Source organism: Stigmatopora argus, chromosome 10, assembly GCF_051989625.1.
Source record: "Stigmatopora argus isolate UIUO_Sarg chromosome 10, RoL_Sarg_1.0, whole genome shotgun sequence".
Classification (NCBI taxonomy): Eukaryota; Metazoa; Chordata; class Actinopteri; order Syngnathiformes; family Syngnathidae; genus Stigmatopora; species Stigmatopora argus.
Window position 1 is genome coordinate 15,321,295 of NC_135396.1, and position 18,035 is coordinate 15,339,329.

At 41.7% G+C, this 18,035-nt stretch overlaps 1 protein-coding gene across 3 annotated transcripts in view; it reads left to right on the forward strand.

The window, feature by feature from the left end:
• Positions 1-321: 321 nt before the first annotated feature.
• The window catches only part of dync2h1 (dynein cytoplasmic 2 heavy chain 1), a 105,742-nt gene continuing 88,028 nt past the window's right edge, over positions 322-18,035 (forward strand). For all 3 annotated transcript variants that reach the window (XR_013303477.1, XM_077610640.1, XM_077610641.1), the window contains exons 1-15: positions 322-511; positions 2,981-3,166; positions 3,734-4,049; positions 4,148-4,266; positions 4,496-4,640; positions 5,060-5,205; positions 7,275-7,361; positions 13,569-13,703; positions 14,105-14,218; positions 14,374-14,485; positions 14,619-14,743; positions 16,590-16,765; positions 16,885-17,080; positions 17,168-17,263; positions 17,567-17,728. Coding sequence is in view for 2 of the 3 variants with exons in the window: in XM_077610640.1 (XP_077466766.1) it covers positions 2,984-3,166; positions 3,734-4,049; positions 4,148-4,266; positions 4,496-4,640; positions 5,060-5,205; positions 7,275-7,361; positions 13,569-13,703; positions 14,105-14,218; positions 14,374-14,485; positions 14,619-14,743; positions 16,590-16,765; positions 16,885-17,080; positions 17,168-17,263; positions 17,567-17,728 (2,112 nt within the window). In the remaining variant the exon portion in view is untranslated. The remainder of the gene's footprint in view (positions 512-2,980; positions 3,167-3,733; positions 4,050-4,147; positions 4,267-4,495; positions 4,641-5,059; positions 5,206-7,274; positions 7,362-13,568; positions 13,704-14,104; positions 14,219-14,373; positions 14,486-14,618; positions 14,744-16,589; positions 16,766-16,884; positions 17,081-17,167; positions 17,264-17,566; positions 17,729-18,035) is intronic.

Consider the following 18,035-nt stretch of genomic DNA (forward strand, 5'->3'; position numbering starts at 1 on the left):
AGCCTACCATGCATGTTTTTGGAATATGGGAGGAAAAGGTATTCGGAGAAAGCCCACGCAGGAGAACATGCAAACTCCATGCAGGTGGACGACCTGGATTTGAATCCAAGAACCAAGAACTGTGGGGCCGAAATTCCTAACCACTCAATGCACCGGAATGCCCTGTTTTTATTTGATTTGGAAATAGAAGACATCAGTGTGGGGAACACAGGAATACCTCAAGAATCCCTTGAGCCTGTCTTTGATTTTACGGAACATGCGCAGGGCTTTAAGGAATGTGTGGTCACGTGACTTCAAGTTGCAGTGTTGTTACTTAGCAACCACACATGCGTAATCTGGATACAACGCTGGGATCAACTGCAACAGTTATTTTCACGCCTCAGATTTATATAGTTTTATTTCGAGGGGAAAAGGACAAGTGTGTAACTGACTGCTACACATGCGTTTTTCCTCAATGGGAAATGCAAACCAAAACTAAGCTCCTGACACGAGGAACATCCTTTTTTACGAGGTACCGTGCTAACATTGCTAGCATCGAAGCGTCTGTAATGCTGCGCTAAAATAGTTAACTTTTGGTTTGCTCATCTAATCCTCCTGTATGTCCTCCCCGTATACGAACACGATTAAAATATTTGTGTATATTAAACGCCCACGATTTCTGCTCGCAAGACGTGGTTTTATATCATTTGATTTTTTTTACACGTTAATGTTTTTTTTCTTGCAATTCGTGCGCATTTTCAAAACAGACCTTCATAAATTCTGGTGTCAACGATAAGGCAATGTAATGTAACCTACCGCCCCAATCATTTCTCATTTCATTTTCTAAACCGCTTTATCCTCACTAGGGTCGTGGGGGGTGCTGGAGCCCATTCCAGCTGACTTCGGGCCAGAGGCGGGGGAGAATTGGAGAATTGGAGACAAACAACCATTCACACTCAGTCATACCTGGGGGAAATTTAGAGTGTCCAATCAGCCTACCATGCATGTCTTTGGAATGTGGGAGGAAAGCAGAGTACCGGGAGAAAACCCATCCAGGCCCGGGACAACATGCAAAGTCCACACAGGTGGACTAACCTGGATTTGAATCCAGGTCCCCCACTGTGAGCTGCCTGGGCCGCCTAACCCTAATCAATCTTGCCGAATATTAAAAAGAGCATGGGGTAATTTACCAATAGCGCTGTAAGCCTGAACCACATAAAGACTGCCAACATTTACCAAATATAAGCGGAACTCAATCAAAACATAGTGTTTTAACATTATTAATATAAATATTGTGACATTACTATAGTATATGTATATATATATATATATATATATATATATATATATATATATATATATATATCAGTGGTGATATACATCAATACGTACTTATTATTCCAAATGGTCTGTTAGCTTCCTTTCATTGCTTTCCCCCCTGGTTGCACTGCTTCCAGATGTGTGTTTTCATATTGAAGCATTTAACCAATCACATCTCAGCCATTATTTGTTGCCAGATCAGATCTGCCTCAAAGCCTGCACAATCAGTTCTTGCGGGCTCTGCTGCATTAAACTAGACTGTTGCTTTTAACCAATCAGATTTCGAGTTGGCAACCCCACAATTATTTTTCATAGGCGTTAGCATTTTGCTGGCTGGGACATGTTATTGCTTTCACAAATTATGATTGGCTAGTAGGCGGGCGAAAGCAGTACCGAGGCAGCCGAGATCGCAAACTCCACCCACTATGGCCGACAGAAGCAAAAACAAATCGATTCTGTTTGCTCACAAAGCTATTTTCTAGATGGACTTTTTCAGGAAAAAAATGGACATCATTAAGAAAGGGCGGTCAACTCCGAAGCTAGCAAGCCTGTTACAGCCGGGAAAATGGTGTGTGGGGCACTTTCAGCACGCTAACTTAGCTCCACAAGCAAATAGTATATTGTTGTGTTGATTTAATGCCATTTTCAAAACGGACTATGCCGGAAATATGACAGGACAGGCTCGACTACCACTGTAGTCTTTAAAGAACGATCGCTGGAGCTTCTTTCCTTAGAAAGAATAACAGGAAATACAATAGTTGAGCTTACCCACGTATTGATTGTGGGTAATGAATTTTTTTTCATTCATTTTCTGAACCGCTTTATCCTCTCTAGGGTCACGGGGGTGCTGGAGCCTATCCCAGCTGACTTAGGGCCAGAGGCGGGGGACACCCTGATCGCATGGAATAAGCAGATGGACAAGCATTCGCACTCACACCCATACCTAGGGGCAATTTAGAGTGTCCAATCAGCCTCCCATGCATGTCTTTGGAATGTGGGAGGAAACCGGAGTACCCGGAAAAACCCACGCAGGCTCGGAGAGAACATGCAAACTTCACACAGGTGGACCGACCTGGATTTGAACACAGAACCCCAGAGCTGTGAGGCTGACGTGCTAACTACTCTGGCTGCCGGGCCGCCCCATGTGTGTGAATATGTATCATTATTATTACTTCTGGTAGATCTTGTATTAGTAGTAACCACAATCCATCTATGTTCCGAGTCACTTATCCTCCTCAGGAACGATCTAATCAACAAACTAGCATGCTAGATCGAGAGCTCTTGCAACGCAGTATTTTAGTGGTTGGCACGACAGAGTTTTGGAGTCATGAATTTGAAACTTCTCATACATGCTAGGTTCCTTGAAGATGTCAAGTGAATGGTCATTAATCATTGAGGACTGGAATGTGTCCAGCTCATCCACAACCTTGAGAAGGACATGCAGTGAATGGATGAAGGAGATCATATTACAATTTAAATCAAGTTTTTCATTAAAAAAACTTGAAATTTAAATCACACTAAAATATTATACAAAAAGTCCCTTAAAATGAAAATTCAATTTGTTTTAAAGGCATTCTAGAGTCAGATTTTAAGTGTTCGATTTGATAGTAAAACCAGCATTGACATTTTTAAAATTGAGTTGGATGAAATTTTATTTAATTCAATAACTTCTTTCATATAGGAAATGGCTGAGGAACACAATGATGTTCGGAAGAAGTTCATTCTCACCACTACAGGAAACTTCTATGAGCAAAAGACCCCATCCCTTTTGAATGACAGCCCAGAACTGAACAACTTCCTGGATGATGGAAACCAGTTTGTCTTATCAGTCAGTAAACATGACAGTAATCTTCGCCTGTCAAATAAGGTATCACAAACTACACCATAATTTTCGTTCTAAAGACTTTCACAGGATCCATCCTATTTCTAACCTTTATAAGCAGAAGTTAGGCTTTCACTGCATTGGAAATCAAATAAGTGCCACTTATTAGCTTACTTATTCTTTCAGGTAACTAATGCTCGTGTGCGTTCGATTGGTCGCCGGTCTTTGTATTTAGGGAATTTGAGCAACGATTTAAATGGTAATTATCACTTACTTTCCGGGCGACCAAAAGACTGGCGACCAAAAGATCGGCGACCAAAAGACCGGCGACCAAAAGATCGGCGACCAAAAGACCGGCGACCAATCGACCGTGTACCCTAATGGTTATTTACGCAACCTACAACAGTAAATGCTTACATCTTTCACCTCTCAAGGCAAATATTTGCTCGGAATTTTACTCCTTTCTCAAATTGATCATATGTTGGGGCACTCGTATGTCAAGGTATTACTGTAATTGCTCTTTCGCTCGGAATTTTACTCCTATCTCAAATTGATCATATGTTGGGGCACTCGTATGTCAAGGTATTACTGTAATTGCTCTTTCTTCAACAGATTGAAGCTTTGGAGGGCAGCAAAGATAAAATACTGGTGTTCTTTAAGCTCCACCCCACAGTGATTACTGAGGAGAACCTCCATCAAAGCATCCTTGTGTCATCCATGTTGGAGTCTCCAGTCAGCACTCTATACCAGGCTGTGAGACAGGTCTTTGCTCCTTTGCTGCTCAAGGATGAACACTGGTGTTCGACATTTGATCCAAAGCTTGCAGGTCTGCTCAGTGAGTTAGAGTTGGGTCTGGGTTCGGTTGTCCGCCAGTCTGGAGCACAACCCTCTGACTTGAAAAAAGGCCACTTGGAAGAAGATGTTTTGGGTTTGCCATAATAATTTTCTGACCTTTCTTATCTTTTACTGAGGCCGTCTCTGCAGCTTTATTAACAATATATTTATATATTTGTCTCACATTTACAGGTATTCTTACACCAAATGATGAGTTCCTATATTGGGCGGACATATCTCAATCTGCAACGAAGACCAATGTGAAAGAAAGAGCCAAATATTTTACTGAACAGTTTAATCTTGTCGAAAAGGTGTGCACACAAAATATTTAATATCAAAGTCTTTGAAGTTCAAATTCACCAATGAATGGTGTGAAAAATATTTTTTTTGCTAAGATTTACTTGTTCACTTGATTTTGCTTTTAAAATCAATCAACGATCTCTCCTTTGATTGTAATAATGATATTAGAATTTAAATGTGATGTTTTTTTTAACTTAAAGCACACAAACAATGCAAAATTCCCCTGTGTTTTTCCATCAGGAGTATTGTGGTCTTGATGGCCTTTCCTTGCCTGATGTCATGGATCTGGTGGAGCAGAGCAGAGACACACTGGATTGTGTCTGGCGGCAGCTCGATTACAAACCTTATTTAGAAATACGCATGGTCCGACTAATGGATGTTATCGGTGAGATTTCCTCACAAAAAGCCAACATTTCCTAAACTAGGATGGAGTCCCACAATGCCACATACAGACACACTATTCAGTACTTATTTAGTCTACTAAAATCAGCTGGTATAGGCCGCAGCTCACCCGTAATCCTAGTGTGTATACGGGGTACAGCGAATGGATAGATGTGATACGCATGCTTTTTTCCTGCTGTCTTTCAGTATCCATCCTCTCCCCACATCTTTTGGTCAGAGTAATCTTGTCCATTAGCAACGCTCTTCATAATCAGTTCAATGTATATACAGTCATGTCTTTATGTCACTATTCCCTCTGTTAATTCTCTTTATTTCTGTCCAGCTGTATTATCTGACAGTGTGAATATACATTCTGTAATTGATGCTCAAATTATGTCTTTATTTCCATTTTAAATCTTTAAGGTGGAGCCCTTGGACGGTACGTCCAGAAGAAGCTCAGTGATCTCAAGATTTTTGAGGAGCCATTTGTGTCTGTGAGGGAGAGCTGGAAAATGGGGATAGCCATATGTGAGAATTGGGTTGCGGCTTGTGAACATCTCACAGGACAGGTATTAGAATAATCTCAATGTTGAAAAAATAGCTTATACCTTTCAGAGACAGTACTCACTCACTACAGTGGACAGCTGTGAAAAAGTTAACATTAAATACCATGGACCCTTCCTTGATAGGGAAAGTGACTAGATTTGATCACAAGCAAGGGGGACCGGCGAAGCAAAATACAATTGTTGCGTTTATTAAATATCTTTTGAAAAATTGTTGATTATCTTGTTAAAACATTGTAAACCAAAGTGAAAATATGACGAAAATAAAAACTCACAAAATAGCGCGGACTGTTGTGTAGTTCAGGCAACTAACTTCAAGTGGAAATGATTAAGCGGAAGCACTCCAGTGTGGTTTCCAGGTACACACACACACAAACCCATCCATATATCACGCTTTATAAGGATTATAGAATAGATCAAGCGTGATTTATGGATGAGTGGATGTTTTATAACTCCTGTCACGACAGACAAACGTGTTCCGGGAACACCTAGAAACTCGCTGGCGGAAATTCTTCCAAAAATTACGTTTGTAAATGACGTGGAAAGGCGTCCTACCATACAACTAAATTGGGTCAGCGCAGCCAGCATCATCGTGTCTCGCCAAGTCTTCCCGTAACAACAGGGAAAAAAGTGTTTCGAGAAGCACCGGGAAACTCACTGGCGGAATTTCTTCCGAAAATGAAGTTTGTAAATTACGTGGAAAGGCGTCCTACCTTACGACCAATCAGCCATGTGGTGCGTTTAGGGCACATCATGTAAAAACGAGTCATACGTCAACTCTGGTTTCATCTTTAACAAATAAAATTTGGGTTTACACACTTAGAGAAGGTGAAGAAATGCAATCATGAATGTCGATTAGGATCCGACAGCAGTTTCTGGCCACCATAAAAAAATTCAACTCTCTACGTTGCACGGTTTGAACGAACGTAGCGAGAGAATCTTAACATACACGCGCTCACACTCACACACCCAAATTTAATCACTCATCTATTAGGATCCGACAGCTGTTTCTGGCCACCATAACACATTTAAACTCTCTACGGTGCACGTTTGGACAAACGTAGTGAGAGAATCAGAGCATTACCCCCCCCTCCACACACTCACACACATCGATCCATATATCACGCTTTATAAGGATTAATAGATTAACCCAAAAAATTGGTGAGCACATCTACCTCGCAGTTCTGAGATCAAGAGTTCCTTCTCGGGCTCAGGGCTTCCTGTATCAAATTTGCATGTTCACCCATGCCTATGTACTCCCGTTTCTTCCCACATCCCAAAATCATTGTAGGCATATAGAAATGTGTATGAATGGTTGTTTGTCTCTTTGTGACCTGTGTTTGGCTCACAACCGATTTGAGATGTTTTATGATGCATAGTTATTCATTCATTTATTTTCTGTTCCACTTATCCCCACATGGGTCGCAGATATTAAAATGTATAGATATTGTAATGTATGAATGAATATAATGTTAATGAAGGCTAAATTAATCACATTAAATGTTGTGGCATCAAGTAACACTCTAAAGCCGGGGTGGCCAAACCGGTCCTCGAGGGCCGCTGTGGTGCAGGTTTTGGTTCCAACCAATGCAGCACAGACACTTTGGCCAATGAGATTTCTGCAGAAAACATGAAGCACCTGACTACAACCCACTGATTGCACTTGGAGATTGATGGAAATGTGTCCTCTTGATGGGTTGGAATGAAAACCCGCACCCACTGTGGCCCTTTGTGGAATAGTTTGGACATCCCTGCTCTAAAGTGTTTTTTCATAGTATTTAACTCAAGACATGCCAGTGATGGCGATAGATGTCCAATTCATTTAAACCAGTATGACTGGCCATGAATGATCATCAGTGCCATTGATGACCTTAGACATTACTTCGTTTTTGACTGGGACAGGCAAATAAACAATGGATGTAATTGAGTGACAAAACCAAGTCATAACCCGTGCATGAAAGGTTTAAACAAAAACCAAAAAACACTGGATTTACCCCATTTTTTTTGTCAAAACAACTGACACTTCTCTTTGCATCCGTTTCTTTCAGTGTTTCTAAATTACAGTATATTTTCAGGTTTGGAAGAGACATGCTCCTCATCCGTGGAAGGGAAACAAACACTGCCCACAAACCCTCCATTGCCTTGGAAAACGATTGGATGAGGTAATCTGAATTTATCCTATCAATAAGTCTTTTGCCGACCTTCCTTCCTTTTTTTATTACATGTGATATTTCAAAATGGGATAGAAATGAAGAACGCTATAATTTGCTATACAGGGCTGTAATTTTTCATGTACTTTTGGAATTCATCTAGGATATCATATTAACAGAGCTGCTACCTTCTCCGGTATTTCCGGAGTTCACCCGGACAAGTTACGCAAACTCCTGGACTCCGGACAACCTCCCTAAACTCCGGAAAAGGAAAAAACTGTCACTTAAATATTTTTTGAAGCAAAGTACCAAATTTCCAATTTAAATGGTTCGAAATTCACACCATCGCCATGGCTTCCGCATCTTACTTCCGCATTTGATTTGACTGCACTGTAAATCGGATGAATTTGGTAACACGAGTGCATTGTGAACCATCCGAGTTACAAGCTCTGACAAATGATTCGTCTCGTGCGACTTCAGCGTGGCAATCGATTCCGAATTGATGGCATAGGTAGCTTATATCGTTTTAACATTTTTGTTTTTGTTTTTATCATAAGGGAAGTAAGTATTATTAAGGCTGACTAAACCACCAGTCTTTTGTTTTTAAACAAACCCTATCATTTCTGGGGTTGTTCTAAAGCAGGGGTCTCGAACTCAATTTACCTGGGGGCCGCTAGAGGCCGAGTCTGGGTTAGACTGGGCCGCTTCAGGATTTCCACAAGAAAAGCACTGATAAAACATTCCAACGTTATCAAATATCTTTATTTTTTAACAAAAAATAATGAATTAAATAAATTAACTTAAAGATGAATAAAAAATAAATCAATCAGTAATACAAAACCAAATAGTACTAATGAGCATACAGTAGATATACACTGGCTGGCTAAGTAGAGAAAATGAATTATTTTTATTCCGTTTCAAATGTCTGTATTAACAGCTCTTTAACCTTTAACTTTCTGAACTTGAATGGAACATTGAACATGAAATATTCTGAACACGGCTTCTCTTGCCTACTCCTTGCTGCTAGAGACCTGGCAGCGCTTCTTCTCACATAGTCACATTTGGCTTGAGGGAGGAAGCAGTGGAGACCCTCAGTAGAGCTTGAAGATGCTCATCAGTAAGTCTGGACCTGTACTTGGACTTATTGAAGTTCAAGGTGGAGAAGAGCTTCTCACACAAGTATGTGCTCCCAAAAAGGCACATGGTCCGCTTGAACCTTCGGGAAAGTTCAGGGAAGCTGGGGGTCAACTCTCTCAAAAATTGCCCAAGCTTGTCTGCTTCTCCACTCACCTCCCTGAACTTGGCTTTGAGTGCAGAGTTGCACTGCAGGTCAATGAGCTCCATTTGAAGCTCAGGAGGGGCATCTTGCACATCAAAGGAGAAGGGGTCCGCAAAAATTTGAAATGTGGCGTTGTGTGTCTTGAAGTCTGCAAATCTGTGATCAAATTCCTCCTGTAGCTTCGAAATGGCCTCAACATACTTCTCACCACTGAATGGGGTGCCTGCATCCACGAGAGCCTTGCATGCTGGGAAATGGCAAAGGTTTGTCTGAGAGAGCTGGGCTTTCCATAACACAAGTTTAGTGCAGAATGCTCTCACGTTGTCATAGGCAGCACTGACAAGTTGCCCCTGGCCTTGTAGCTTCTTGTTCAGTACATTAAGCTCATGTGTGATATCAACAAGAAAAGCCAAGTCCATGAGCCATTTGGGATCACTTAGCACAGGATCAATCAACTCACAAACGGCGTAGCTAGCTTTGACTGCTGCATTACTGTCTTTGGTAGCCTTCTTGAAGAGATCCTGTTGCCTCAGAAGACGTGTTTTAAGACTGGCAACCTGGTTGGCTCTCTCATCTCCCTGGTATTTTTCGTACTCCTCAGCATGTCTCGTAGTACAATTACGTTTCAAATTGTATTCCTTGTGCACCGCAACTTTTTCAGTGTAAATGAGACACGTCGGGGTGCCCCTGTGTTCAACAAAGAAATATTGCACTCCCCACTTTTCTTGAAACTGTCTGTGCTCATCACCGACCTTTCTCTTCACGGCAGGCTTTGAAAGAGACATCTCTGGGGCTCTGTAATATGTTTTTCCACTTGCAATGAGTCTCGGGTTGATCTTTCACATTCAGTCGCGCGGGTTTGTGGCGCATGTGCACTTTCACTCTCCGTCTCAATCGCGGAGATGGCTACAGACACTGACACAGGCTGGATCACGGATCACAGCGCCTCATTCAGTTCTATGCTGAGAGCAGCGGAGGAGTGTGCGCGCCGAGCGGAGTGATCGGCCTCACGGCTTCTCCTCCGCCCAGCTGATTGGAGGAATGAATGAGTGAGTGAGTGAGGCACTGGACAGCCCGGCCGATGTCCCGCCCTCCAGAGCCGTATACCTCACCGTGATTGGTTCATTCAGCTCCGAACCAAAGTTCCCTCTAATTTTTTGTTGGTCTGAGCAGAAAGACAACCTCCCTGAGCGCACTGAGTACCAGTGTGAGCGACATCATCGGTACTCGGATGATTCGCCTAAAGACGTTTCGCCGACGGACGTTTGACAGACGGGCAGGTCGCCGAATGGACGTTCCACCGAACGTTCATTCGGCCGAACGGAGGTTTCGCCGAAACGGGATTCGAACGCTCGCCCCTCCGGATCGTGTGTGTACAAGTTTTTCAACCTCGGCCCACGGGCCATATACGGCCCGTTAGGATTTTTAATCCGGCCCGCCGCCGGTGTTGTCCAAATTATAGTAAAAATCAATGTTCGTCTACCATCAATGGCAGCCCGGGAATAAGCACTCTTGGGCGGGCATGGCAGTCCGGGAATAAGCACTCTTGGGCAGGCAGATGTAGCAGAACCGAGCCGTAAAATGACAGCAATCGGGTCAAATCCATCCTAAAACAGCATTTAATGATTAAATACAAATACTGGATGATATCGCGATGGAGGCAAAAAAACGTCTATAGACGTCCATTCGCCAAACGGCTCAAAATGCTCTCAAATTCGGTCAAATCCAGCTGAAAACAGCGTTTAATGATTAAATACAAATACTAGTATTTGTATTTAATCATTAAACTAACAAATACTAGTACGACCTGTCCGTCTGTCAAACGTCCGTCGGCGAAACGTCTTTAGGCGAATCATCCGGTCACGACATCATCATTGCTCGCTATGGGCACACCAGTATCACACCTGCCACAAGCAGGTGCATGTCAATGTTCCCTCTTAATTTTTCATCTAAAACATGCTGTAAAACACGAAAAACATGAGTGGACAGAGCTACTGCCACTGGCTGCCACTTAAACGGCGCCATCATGGGGAAAGGGGTAAAAAAAAAAAAAAAAAAAAAATCGATTTTTTTTTTACTGCGCGCCATATGATTGCTACTGCGCAGAGAAGACGAGAGTAGTGCGCAATTGCGCACGCGCGCAGCTTAGAGGGAACATTGCTCCGAACACAAGTGTCATTCATATCAATTTTGCGGGCCGCACGAACATTAATCTTTCATATTAAAACGGGGGCCGCAAATTATCGTCCCGAGGGCCGCAGTTGGCCCGCGGGCCGCAAGTTTGAGACCCCTGTTCTAAAGGAAGTAGGCATACACAGCACTGGTAAGCCTTATCAATATGCCTGCTCGGGTTTAGCGTAAAACGGATGTCAATTTGGATGAAATGTAACTTCTAATAAGCAGACACTCGCAGAAGTTTATTGGTTCATATTGAACAAAATATCCCATGTTGAAGCCGTCTCCAAAAGGACTGACATTTACAAAACATGCATGTGAGACTTCAGCTTGACACATGGTGGAATTACTGACTGTAAATTCACACATAGAAGGACCCACGCACAAAGATAAACTTATTTTCATTATGCTGTACTTTTTCAATAGTTCGCAAAAGCACAATATTTGAATAATGTGAAAACATGATAATAACAGTTTGATTTAAATTGTCTTGCGTTATTTTTTTGCATTTTATATCGATTTTGCACGAATCGCATTCACTCCGGAAAAACTCTGAAAATGGGACAAGGGTACTCCTGAAATGGGGTCGACGGAGATGGGCAGCTCTGTATTAAGTATAAACTATGCGATGTAACTGAAGGTATTACTAATTTAACTTTAGTGTTTAAGAGTCCACAGTTTCAGTTTTTCCAAAATTGATTTATGCATTTAATGCAGCGGTGACGTTCTCTGTGGCGCTTTTGCACTAATTTGATCAAATTCAGGAGAATTGAAAATATTTGGGCTCCTATGACGATTTTCTAGAATTTTCTTATAGTTCATGCATTCATTTTTTTGAACCGCTTATCCTGACAAGGGTCGCAGGAGGGTGCTGGAGCCTATCCTCACTAACTACGGGCACCAGGTGGGGGGACACCCTGAATAACCAGCCAATTCGCACTCACACCTAGAGGCAATTTAGAGTGTTCAACCAGCCTACTCTGCATATTTTTGGGATGTGGGAAGAAATAGGAGTATCCAAAGAAAATCCACACCAGTCCGGGGAGACCATGCAAACTCCACAGAGGACCCTTAATCAAACCCCCAATCTTAGAACTGTGAGGTCGATGCGCTAACCACTCGTGGCCACCGGGCCATCATGGTGCAAACATTTGGGCATAATTGTTTGTTGATTTATTCCTGGTCAACATATAGCAAGGCCAGTATTTTTCCCCCTCGGTCAAGAAAAATAACAAACTACGTCCACCCCCCCCCATTTGTTAGAAATATATCAGCTGCACCTAGCTGCCTATTTCATGAACATGACCCCAGTACATTGATTAACCGATTATATGTGGAGTATGAGCGCGATTGACCGACCACAACCCCCTTTTCTGGGCATCTAGTGGAGCCACCATGTTACTTCTTTGAAAGGTTCTTTATTAACTCTTTGGCTTCCATCGAAAGCGGTCTTTTGATGGCAGGGGGTAACTGAACGAATGCGATTGCGACTAGGAAATTGAGCAAAGTGCAGTAGTACACGCACTTGATCACCAAACATATGGTTTTACGGTGCCCTTGTTGTATGTACGTACAGTATGAATGAGCTAGAAAGTGCTCGTCAGGCAGAACAACATCGCGAGCCGGATTGGACCCACTGGTGGGCCAGTTCGTGCCTGCGGGCCAGAGGTAAGATCTTAAGCCCGCGCCCGAGTCCGATCCAACCGTCAATCTTTACCTCGGGATCGGGTCGGGTCAGGCCGGGTTTTCTCACTTGTTGACTTTAAAATAAATATATGTTTATAAAAATGTATACTAAAACAATGTGTGGTCTCTCACTAACTTTTTAAAATATAAATATGTTTATAAAAATTTATACAGTGTGGATACAATGTGTGGATACTAAACTAAGGAATACTTGTTATAAAATAAATAATTTGGATAAAACAGAGTAGGCGCTCTAATGTAATGTAATTGCTATTAAACTACTAAACAGGAGCCGTAAAGCCAGAGCATGCTCTGCGCACGTGAACACCGCCCTCTTATTAATCTTCCCCTCCGCAAGTCTGCATCTATTTTGACCTGGTATCTCCAATATGGAGGAGCATGAAGTTAAGGGTGAACTAAAGACAGGAGAACTGAAAAGACAAACACGCACTGGTTAGAGTGAGGTGTGGAAAAGCATCAAATTGATTGTTGAAAATGCTACAGAAACTTGCGTTGGCTTGGCTGAATGTAGTCCATGTGGCACTTTGCTTTCATACGCGAGGATTTGAACGAAGAACCCCAGAGCCACAAGGCTGCCCTTTAAATATAATCATTTCACTTTTCTCTTGTTTTTCATTTCTCAATATTTTTGCTATATGGTATATTTAACTGAAATTCCTGAACCACACAACCAATGATTCATTCATTCATTCTGTCATTTATCCTAAGGGTCGTGGGGGGTGCTCGAACCTATTCTAGCCAACTGCAAGCACCAAGCAAGGGGCATCCTGAATTGGTGGCCAAACACTTGCTTGGCACAAGGACACTGCCAACCATTCATGCTCACACTCATATCTATGGGCAATTTAGAGTGTACAAGCAGCCTACTATGCATGTTTTGGGGATGTGGGAGGAAACTGGGGTACCTGGAGAAAACCCACACAAGCCCCACACAGGAAGGTTGAACCTGGGATCGAACCCTCGATCTCAGAACTAACCACTACGGCCATACGTTTGACACTGCTGATTTAGAGCATGACTAGATTAGGAGTGTGACATGCACTTTCTGTTTGTACCAGGTGGTTTCTCTGCGGGTTTTTCATGAAAAGCTGTTGCGTTTGTTACCAGGAGGAAAACAGCAGGCTCTGACTTCAGATTGTGTTTTTGAACCTTTCTCAGGTCTTAACCCTCTCCATTACAACCCTTATACTGAGGTGAGTCGTGGGGACTGGGTGTGCGAACATGCGTGATGTGTTATGATAGGCTTATTTTTTTAAATTGCTGAATGGAACTGGATTATAACAGTTATGCATTTTTTTTTTTGTGCATCACTATGTGTCCAAGTTAAAGATCTTTAGTAAAAATGACCTCCTCGACAAAGACAGGATCAAAATATAGCAAGGCTTGCAAAAAAATATTAAGTTTGTTAAAGTTATACCTTTCTGAAAGTGTCAACTAAAACGATAGTCTTTGTAAAGGCTGGATTCTCGCTGCATCTCTTTTATTGAATCCGCCCAATAGTTCCCAATCTTTGCAAGACATCTTGCAAGTGCGAGTATATGATCGATTAAGCATTTACTCCCTGTTCCTAATATTTTCTGGTATGTTTATATAGCGCCTTTGGAGGGCAGCAGTGGCTCAGTTTGAGCGCATCATGGCTCCATCAGAGCGGGAGGTGGCTGGCAGACTAAAGAGTTATATTACAGATGTACAAGACAATCCACAGCAGGTTGTGTGCCAGCTTCAATTAAAATGGTTTACCTTAGTCGTAGTGTAATGCTAAGGAATTCTCACTACAAGTGCATGCTTATGGTGAAAGCTTTAAATCTCATACTTGTAAAATGACAATAAAAGCATTTAATTCAATTCAATTCAATTTTGTAGCTGTTGCAGGTGTTTCAAAAGCACAAGGAGTTAATTAGGCGTCCTACAATCAGAAAAGAGCTGCAGTCCGAGAGAGACACTTCATTGGCCAGACTGCTTGACTACAACAAAGGTACACTTCATTGTCTGTCTGTTTTTTCTTAGGCACATTTTGTCCTTAGAAGAAAGACAATAAAAATGTAATTGAAAGACAATAACGAATAAACACTTTTGAACTGCAACTTGTCTTGTAACTCATTTTATAGGTTTGAAAGCAGACTTTGAGACTCGCTGCCATGGAAGTCCAGGAGAGAAGTCTGGCCCACTCATGGGCAGAAACCTCTCGGACGTGGTCAATAAAATTGTCTGGGTGCAACACATCATACCAAAGGTACCAATTTGAGCAATTATTCAGAACTGCATACATTCTTGTCAGTATTTAGGTATTATTACTTTCTGGTATACTGGTGTATAAATAATTGACCTTTACGTTGCTCAATTTGAAAACGGAAAATATACAAAAAACACACTCAGAAGGAATATACATACAGTGGGGCAAATAAGTATTTAGTCAACCACCAATTGTGCAAGTTTTACTGGAAAAGATTAGAGAGGCCTGTAATTCTCAACATGGGTAAACGTCAACCATGAGAGACAGAATGTGGAAAAAAACAGAAAATCACAATGTTTGGTTTTTAAAGAATTTATTTCCGAATTAGAGTGGAAAATAATTATTTGGTCAACTACAAACAAGCTAAATTTATCGCTGTCAAAGAGGCCTCCACTCGTTACCTGTATTAATAGCATCAGTTTTAACTCATTATCGGTATAAAAGACACCTGTCCACAACCTCAGTCTCTCACACTCCAAACTTCACTATGGCCAAGACCAAAGAGCTGTCGAAGGACACTAGAGACAAAATTATAGACCTGCACCAGGCTGGGAAGACTGAATCTGCAATAGGTAAAATGCTTGGTATAAAGAAATCAACTGTAGGAGCAATTATTAGAAAATGATAATTTCCCTCGATCGGGGGCTCCATGCAAGATCTCAACCCATGGCGTCAAAATGATAACAAAAATGGTGAGCAAAAATCTCCTAGTGAATGACCTACAGAGAGCTGGGACCACAGTAACAAAGGCTACTATTAGCAACACAATGCGCCGCCAGGGACTCAAATCCTCCACTGCCAGACGTGTCCCCCTGCTGAAGCCAGTACACATCCAGGCCCGTCTGCGGTTCACTAGAGAGCATTTGGATGATCCAGAAGAGGACTGGGAGAATGTGTTATGGATGAAAACCAAAATAGAACTTTTTGGTAGTAACACAGGTTCTGGTGTTTGGAGGAGAAACAATACTGAATTGCATCCGAAGAACACCATACCCACTGTGAAGCACGGGGGTGGAAACATCATGCTTTGGGGCTGTTTTTCTGTAAAGGGACCAGGACGACTGATCTGTGTAAAAGAAAGAATGAATGGGGACATGTATCGAGAGATTTTGAGTGAAAATCTCCTTCCATCAGCAAGGACATTGAAGATGAGACGTGGCTAGGTCTTTCAGGATGACAATGATCCCATACACACAGCCAGGGCAACAACGGAGTGGCTTCGTAAGAAGCATTTCAAGGTCCTGGAGTGGCCTAGCCAGTCTCCAGATCCCAACCCCATAGAAAATTTGTAGAGGGAGTTGAAAGTCCGTGTTGCCCAACGACAGCCCCAAAACATCACTGCTCTAGAGGAGATCTGCATGGAGGAATGGGCCAAAAATACCAGCAACAGTGTGTGAAAAGAGTTACAGAAAATGTTTGGCTTCCGTTATTGCCAACAAAGGGTACATAACAAAGTATCTAGATGAACTTTTGGTATTGACTAAATACTTATTTTCCACCATGATTTGCAAATAAATTCTTTATAAATCAAACAGTGATTTTTTTTCCACATTCTCTCTTTCATGGTTGAGGTTACCCATGTTGACAATTACAGGGCTCTCTAATCTTTTCAAGTAGGATAACTTGCAAAATTGGTGGTTGACTAAATACTTATTTGCCCCACTGTATATATTCCTTCTGAGTGTGTTTTTTGTATATTTTCCGGGTTCAAATTGAGCAACGTGAAGGTCAATTATTTGTACAGGTACACATCTTTTAAAAAGATATAAGTAAATAATATAGAAATGACACGTGCATATATGATAAAACTGAATGCTATTTTCTTGTCCTTTCCTCCTCGTTTTAGGTTGAGGACTGTGTCCGCATTACTGAAGCGCTGTTGTCCGATCTATCAGCGTTCAAAGGGTTCATTAATTTCTGTGATGATCTACTGGAGATTCTGAGAGCATATGAACAGGAACAGTTTGATGACTGGTCTAGGGATCTATTGTCTAATTTGTCTGATCCGAAGTCAGGACTTAGGTAAGATAATTCATTATTTAAATAAAACATTTATGAATGCTGGAAATAAAAGAACATAATCACATCCACCATTCATGTGCTGTAATCCAAAATAATGCACATTATCTTTCACGTCCAAGCCTTCAAGCGAGTGATAGAGTGATGGAACTAGATCATGCAGATGGCAGGCTGAAGATCCATTACTCGGACAGATTGGTCATTCTTCTCAGGGAGGTCAGGCAACTCTCTGCCCTGGGATTTCCAATTCCTGCTAAAATCCAGCTGGCTGCTAACACTGCAGACAAGTTCCATCGACAGGCCATTGTGCTCAAACAGGTTCAATTTTCAAATTTCTATTTTCATCAGTTCATGTTTTATTTATTCATTTCCTTTCTTATGTTGTAACAAACCTTTATGTTATAGGTGGCAAACTTTTACAACACCATCGACCAACAAATGATCCCTTCTCAAAGGCCAATGATGCTTACACTTGCCTTGGCTTTTGAGCAAGTCATCAAGGTATTCAACTTATTAACCAAATTTATCTTAAGTCAGGTCAAGTTTTTAGAACAAATAACTGCATAATTATTTATTTGTAACTGTGTAATGGTTATGATGATTATCATATGATAATATAATGTGTTATTTATTTGAGCAAGTCATCTAGGTATTCAACTTATCCACCAAATTTATCTTAAGTCAGGTCAAGTTTTTAGAACAAATAACTACATAATGATTTATTTGTAACTGGGTCATTATTATGATGATTATCACATGATAATATAATGTGTTATTTACAGTCCTATTTTTTTTATTAAACAGAATCCTCGCTCTCAGTCAAAGGAGTCAGGAAGTAAACTGCACATTACATGGAACAATCCTAAAGAGTTAGAGGTTTACATCTCAAAACTACAGTCTGCTACTGAGAAACTGTCCACTGAGAACAGGAAGCTACGGAAATGGCACACAGATTTCACAGACAAGGTTGGAGGTTGTCTTTAAGTTGCTATTCATCTTTCTATTAATCTATCTCCCTCCACCAACACACCTGAAGCTGTTACGATAGTGGGTGGAGGCCCTGAAGCAGGCAAGAGTGACAACTCTGACGGTGACTAAGTCTTTATTAATCGTTGGCAACTTGGCGAAGGTGACAGGCGTGAATCAGCCAGGTCGTTGAACGTGGCATGGAAGTCAAGAGCAGTGAGGTCCGTAAGAGAATCTGAGGCGAAGGTACAATAGGCGTGGGCGAAGACGTGGTCTTAGATAAAAAACAAGAAGTCGGAGATCAGGC